Below are 7,150 nucleotides of genomic sequence, written 5' to 3'. Positions count from 1 at the left end.
TTTAACATAAAAATATTAGCTGTATTTTTTACGACAAAGGTCATACTATAATGAGGTCATGATAAATTTTCCTTAAACGTAAAAGGAATTTTTATATTCTGTTTAATAGAATATAAAAAAATCCTCGGTATAGTAATGTGGTATGGGCGTATATCAGTAGTCACCTAAATCTGTCATAAATCAAATTATCCTTTTCTTTTTGGCCATAAATAATCTCTAAAGGTCCTCTATTCGACATCTTGAGAACCGACTCTGTTATGTAATAAATCATTTTTAGGACAAAAATGAATGACATTTAGGTCAAAATAGACCTATTAATTGGTGGTATCTTGTTGTTCTCTTCGTTGTAACAGGGAACCAGACAAGTTTTTTTTATTTAAATCATAAATTAAAGCAACGACGAGAATAACCTTTACACGGGACTAAATGACCCCCATTGAACCCATATCCAGCCCAAAACCACTTCTGACCTTGGCTTTCTTCGCAAAAACAAACTCCGTTACTAACCCCATTTCTCCGGTTTAAATGCTGTGTGTATCTGTTTAACCTTAAACCCAAATGCTCTTACAGCAGGAGTAGGAGTAGAAACCAATTCGTAAGGCATTACCTCCTCCCTCCAGTGAGGTCAGAGTACCTCCTGACCGCCGAACCACTTTTGCCCTTTCAGGACTGACACAGTTCCGCGGCGAACACCTTCACTCCGGCGCCCTCTGCCGGCACCACCTCGCCCCGACGAGAACAGGTTTCACCTTCCATTGCCCCCTTTTTTTTATTTAAATGTCTCTTCGTCTTTCTCTCTGCCCACATTCTCCTCCTCCTCCTCCCCCCTCCTCTTCCTCCCACTCCATTTTCTTCGTTACGTTTTCCTTTGTGGGAGAGGAGGCACTTAAATCGTCGGGAACGACTCCCTTCCAGCCGTAGACCCACCCGGAGGGACTTCTAGATCTTTCGAACGTTCCAGTCCTGTTCTGCGTCCTGACTAATGCATAGTCCGTACATTCACTCGAAGGGATTGACAATGGTTCCTTCTCTACTGCTATCTGCCCACCAGCAGAATAAGAAAAAAATTTAAAAAAAAAGATGACCTTCACATACGCAGAGCTAATTTCATCTTGCCCCTCCTCGACCTCTGTATACACGACCGAGCCTCCGAAAGCAATATAATTCCTCTGGGGGTTCTTTTCGAGGCGTTCCCTATCACTCGGCCTTGGGGGCTACCGTGAGCTTTTATCTAAATCATTCTGGCCCTCTTGTTTACTGGTCAACCAAATGCTCCCCTCTGAGCCATGTTTTGCTCTTTTTGGTTACTTTTTTTTCGTTTTTTGCTGACAATGCCCCTTTCATCTGGGCGATCAAGGTCACATTCTTGCAAATGAATTCGATCTCTGTAATTATTTGCCTTCTCCTCTGGAAAGACCAGTGTATCTAATACCAAGAATGGTTGATTATTCCTCATTGCAATTTTTATGATAACTGTATTATATCATCTGTATAATTCCCCTTATTTTTCATATTCTGGAAATGGTTATCACAGTCTTTTATTAATATTGTCTTTGTTGTTACTTCGAAGCTTATTTCTACAAACAAAAAACTTTTAAGATAATTTTACATGTCAAATTCTTTAACATTTTTCAAGGTCAAAACAAACGCATTGTCTTCAAAGTTTCAGTCAAATACAAAAGTCACAAAAGTCACGCAGTCTGTGCAAAGTTCGAAAAATCTACCTGAGACGGCTAAAACGGTGTTGATGGGAATTTAATTCAGTAGAGCGCGGCTAGCTCTTGAAAGGGTGACCTCATCATCTATTATATCCTCTACCATAGGGTTTAATGCAGTTCTCTTTATCGTGTCATTTTTCTTTGTTCTGATTTTCTGTCAAAATCTCTTTATCTTCTTAGCAATAGCTTATATTTTATATGAATCTTAAGACACACACACACACACACACACACACATATATATATATATATATATATATAAGAATCTTTTTGAATCCTTGTATGATTCCTATTGATGGATATTGGCCGACAATGTTTGCTGACACTCAAAAGTAAACTTTACCCAACTTTAAACCACTTTTATTATCGTACTTATCATCAATAATATTTAGATAAATGTTTATATTTTTATTTACTTTTAAATGTATCAGTTTATCAGTTCACTTGTTTTGATGTCTACTTTACTCTGCATCTTTTAGCTTCTGTAAGTATTTTGTCAGAACAAGCAAATTTACAAAATGAAAAGTAATAAATAAAAGAAAATATTTCAACCAGCAACGCAAACTAATAAAAAGAGATAAAAGTAATTCACGCAGTTTACGTATAAGCTTTAACCATAAAAAAAATAAAGTGTCGACAGTACCAGACTAATTAATCATCAAAACAAAACCGCTATTCCGCTTTGATTAACAATCAGTGACCGCCAGTCAATTTCGCGCCCTCTTGCCAAGGTCCCCTGCACGACACTGCACGAGATATGGCAGCCGCCCGGGCAGCAAAACCGCTCTGGATTGGAGTATATAAGGGGCCCAGGTGTCTCTCTGCTTAAGCACTACTTCACAAGCTCCCGACAGAGCAACGACAAGCGTTATCCGCCTCAACAGAACGTTAACAAAAATGAAGGTGAGACTAAGCCCGATACTTTCTGTGTCGTTTCTTTCTCGTTTGTATCCGTCATCGACCGTCAGTTTGTTCTCGGTACTCTGTACATTAAAACGAGGAAGGTTTCGCTGTTAGATTATCGTGCCAGCACGTGCTCTTGCTCGTACGAACTGCCCGGCACGTAACTTAGAAAGTTGAACATAGGCCATATTGTAGTTTTAGTAAAAGTTCTTGCTTAATATTCTACCAAGTTTAGTTTTTGAATGTCACGCCAGTTAAGAAATTACGCAATAGCTTTAAGAACCTGAAAAATGCCAAATGGGTCTGATCACAGTATATTCTCCAATTCACTGAACATTCTTAAATTTTCCACCAACATAACCCCTCACAGTCAACAAGACGACTGGTTTCTTTCTGTCCTACTTTCTGTACCAAACATGCTAACTCATCCTTCATTCAAACGGTAAATTTTCACACACAAATGTTAACGGAACTTGAGACATATACAGTATATTGAGACATATATATTATGTGCGGATGGCGGGGGTGTAGAGGTGACAGGATGGTGAGACCAGAACCCTGAAAAGCTAAACCAAACGAAACATTAACCTTCATTATGAAGTCGAGACTCGGGTCAGCCGGCCACCTGAACCCTTAGTGAAAGTAAAATCGGCATGAGAGAAGTGCTCTGGCAACATTGAAACATTATACCTCTGGCCATTCAGGCACATTATAAAGAGACATTTGATGCGCTGGGCCGTTGACAGTGCCTTGAGAATGTAAAAGTTTTATTATTATTATTATTCCTTTGTCATGTGGCTAAAATTCCTTGCATTAATCATTAGTATTATGATAATGAAATAAAACTGGTTAGAGCCACTAAACACTTTTTCGTTTGTTGTCGGAACTTGCTGCGCTGAATTCACCACTTCATTTTCTGCATTAGATTGGAATTTCAACATCTCGTTACTTTGAAAAATAAAAAGAAGAAAAACGCTCAAAATGTTCACTTTACTGTAAATACATACCCTGAGCTTCAGCATAAGTCCGACAGAATAAAGCCAGTCAGTGGGACGAACAACCTAGTACTTTTATCTAGACCAGACCCAGAGGCAAAAAGGAAAGGGAAAGGAAAGTGAGAACCTTCCAAAGCAGCATCTAACAGCCAGTCCCTTCAGAATCAATAGACATAACCAGTACAGTCCAACGAAAACCGTAAATCAAACTTTACCAACAAATATTAGACAAAATATGATTATGTTTCTATCTTATTTCAGGCCGTCATCTTATTGTGCCTGGTTGGTGTTGCTTTCTGCGCTCCCCAGTTGTCCCAGCAAACAGGACCTACTGATGAGGTGAGTTTTTTAACATATTTACTTTATTTAATGAATCAACAGCCTTTTCATTTTCCATATACATCCATATCAAACATCGCAGCGCCTCACTCACTGTAACTTTTTGGTTTGCCGTCCTTCAGGAAACCATTGAGCCCTTCAACTTCAGCCTGATTGTCAACGACGACGAAAACACCGTCTACGCCACCCGTCAGGAGTCTCAGGACCAGAACGGTGCCGTCCAGGGCGAATACTCTTGGGTAGCTCCCAACGGCGTCCGATACACCACCACCTACACCGCTGACCCAGTCAACGGATACAACGTAAGTTGTTTCTTTCTCTCGCTCTGAATTATCTGCCTGCAGTTCTCGTTTTTGCGATATTATATGCTCCTCTATATTAGTTTCTACCATACAATATTACCAGGTTTTTCGAGAGTATACTCTCTAGCATTAATTATCCTTTAAAATCTTTTACTTTCTGTGATTGCAGGCTGTCACCCGCGAAGAGCAGACCAACATCGTTGTCAAGATCCCCGTGCACAAACCCCAGGAACAGTCCGTCTTTTAAGATGCCCCCACTACCCATCCCATACTCCTTACAGGCCCAGCCATAGCACCTAGCTGCCTTTCCATTTTTTTTTTTTTAATCTTTGTCTTCTCTTTTTCACAAGGCTTTCCTAATGCTAATTGCATTGTTGCCTAAACTTAACGGTTATTTATTTTTATTTTTGTCATGTTTTATTTTTCCTACGTGGTCTTTCCTACGGTTTAAACTTTATTTTATTATATTTATGTATATTTTTTTCAATTGTATTGTACTTTCCCCTCTCCTTCGTTACGTTTCCTGCTCGACTATCTCTCCGTCACTAGACCTATGCTAGGCTTCCCTCCCTTAACATCCAAGCTCTCACAGCTTGTATCTCCGCTGTTGGAATGGACTTGAAATTATCCATCAGCCTTACAGCCATATTACTTCTGTAAATAGTGTACATATCAGTCCTGCCCCGGCTCATTTTTAAAAGATGGCCTGAACTCCATCTCTGAAAATTTGCATGTCCTTTCCGCGTGTAAGAATTCAAGTCCGTTATTTTTTTTAACGAAGTTGTACATCTAAGTCAGTTGTCTTAGCCCCAAATATCTTCTGCCTTTCTCGACCTATCTTCTTCATATTACCTTATACCTCAGTGTTCCACTGTCTTTACTTTCTCTGTAATTGCCGTTAGGTCTAATTTCCTCAGGCAATCGCTCAGCTATTTGGAAAGAGTCGGCTACGAGACTGACTGCAATTATGGCTGCGTTCTTTTCACTCAAATCTTTCCCTCTTCTCGATATCCCACCCCACTATATGTCTGATTTTTTATTTCACTATTCATCCACGGGTGACGTCATCCAATTGTTTTGTTATATGCCTGTCTTCGCCTTATCCTGCTCATTTTAGTACAAATATATATCCGCTTGCGCAGTTTGGTTGTTTTCTTCATGCCTTGTCGTGTAGTGAATGCAATTTGTTTTGCATGATTTTTATAAAAGGAAAACTGTGTTGTTGTGCTAAACTTTCTCGAGTACGTCCATTCAATATATAGTTTATATATAGTTTATATATATGTATATATATATATAAGAAAAAATGGGTGTCTCAACCGAAAAACAAGACAATGGTCATTATCAAATGCATTTTTCAACTGACATGAAAAATATGAACTCTGCAATGGCAGCTCCATAGACCTACAAAATAGCCTCATCATTATCACAGTCATCTATGTTGCAAACTCTAACAGAATACCGGTGCTCTTTCACGTTAACACTTTAGCAACACTTAAGGTCTCCCATTCTCCCTGTTATCAACACTGCAATCACACGCCCCGTCAGGGGTAATGCCGTCAGTGCACCTCATGCGGTGCACTGTATAGGCTCTTTGCAGCGTGCCCTCGGCCCCTAGCTGCAACCCCTTTCGTTTCTTTTACTGTACCTCCGTTCATATTCTCTATCTTCCATTTGACTTTCCACCCTCTCCTAACAACTCATTCATAGTGCAACTGGGAGGTTTTCCTCTTGTTACACCTTTCAAACCTTTACTGTCAATTTCCATTTCAGCGTTGAATGGCCTCATAGGTCCCAGTGCTTGGCCTTTGGCCCAAATTCTATATTCAACTCAATCCAGTGAAGAGAAGTTGGTTCCACAGTATCTTCACATATTTCAACTTTCTCTTTCATCACCATCATTTCTGACTTTCATTCCAGTTAGTTACCTCAATTCTTCTGTCATTTATTATTCCACATACCTCTGCCGTTCATTTACCTTTTGCTACATTCCATTCCGTCGTTTTCTTCTCACAAGCACTCAAAACTTCACCAGTCTTTTTAAGTTTCTCTATTTACCACCAATCACCATTACGTCATCCATTGACTTCAGCCTTTTTTCACAGCAATTTCGTTCTTCCACCTGTTATCTGCTGTCTCAGACTTCTTTCATTATACCAACCAGAGAAGTACTGAACAATCACATCAATGAAATACAGTACACTGTAATCCGAGAGCCACCTTATCACCTAACTAGCCACTCTCTCATCTTCATATACTTACACAAGCTATAGTTACAGTGTGAAATTGCCCAATACTCCTAGAAAGCTACCTTAAACTCAGTGTACAACTAATATTATTCAACATACAGCCCTGTCCTGATATTGTCTTTCTCAGCTACAGATGCTGTCTTCAGCAAAAGCTACGAACAAAATCAAATAAGGATGGGAAAGAGCTACATTGGGGACTGAAGAGAATCTGTTGATTTACGAAAGGACTGTGAAGGGTAGAATATTACCTATTTGGGTGGCTTCAAACATATGGAAGGGAACAAGGGCCTCTGTTTTGTAACAGAGTTTTGTCTGATTTTCCAACTTTATCCACAAGCGTCTAAAACTTCCTACATATGACAAATCACACCAATCTAAAAATATGTATGATAGGTGTTTTAATGCATATAATAAATATAAGAATTTTGGTATTTCCTGAACAGCAAATCTTGTGGGATTGTCCTGCAACAGAATAAATTGGTAATTCTAAGAATATGTGTCAATCAAGATGTTCTCTCACTCTTCAAATCTTAAAACTCTAAACACAATTATTCATTTTAGTACCAGAAATCTTCATAATCCCGTTTAGTTAAAACATAATCGCTTATGAACTGAAACAACAATGGGAATCCAATCACAGAACA

At 39.1% G+C, this 7,150-nt stretch overlaps 1 protein-coding gene across 1 annotated transcript; it reads left to right on the top strand.

Annotated features, from left to right (window-relative positions):
• The first annotated feature begins 2,486 nt into the window (after nt 1-2,486).
• On the top strand, nt 2,487-5,398 carry LOC136830743 (pupal cuticle protein Edg-84A-like). Its single transcript, XM_067090556.1, has 4 exons — nt 2,487-2,621; nt 3,878-3,955; nt 4,078-4,257; nt 4,427-5,398. Exons 1-4 carry the CDS (start codon nt 2,616-2,618, stop codon nt 4,502-4,504), a joined length of 342 nt encoding a protein of 113 aa, XP_066946657.1. The 5' UTR covers nt 2,487-2,615; the 3' UTR covers nt 4,505-5,398.
• The last annotated feature ends 1,752 nt before the right edge of the window (nt 5,399-7,150 follow it).

The sequence above is a fragment of the Macrobrachium rosenbergii genome, chromosome 47 (genome assembly GCF_040412425.1).
Source record: "Macrobrachium rosenbergii isolate ZJJX-2024 chromosome 47, ASM4041242v1, whole genome shotgun sequence".
Lineage (NCBI taxonomy): Eukaryota > Metazoa > Arthropoda > Malacostraca > Decapoda > Palaemonidae > Macrobrachium > Macrobrachium rosenbergii.
This window is presented reverse-complemented; position numbering and strand designations above follow the sequence as displayed.

Coding starts and splice junctions, on each gene's coding strand:
- LOC136830743 (XM_067090556.1), top strand. Junction 3,956..4,077: donor AAACAGGACCTACTGATGAG/GTGAGTTTTTTA, acceptor GCCGTCCTTCAG/GAAACCATTGAGCCCTTCAA. Junction 4,258..4,426: donor ACCCAGTCAACGGATACAAC/GTAAGTTGTTTC, acceptor CTGTGATTGCAG/GCTGTCACCCGCGAAGAGCA.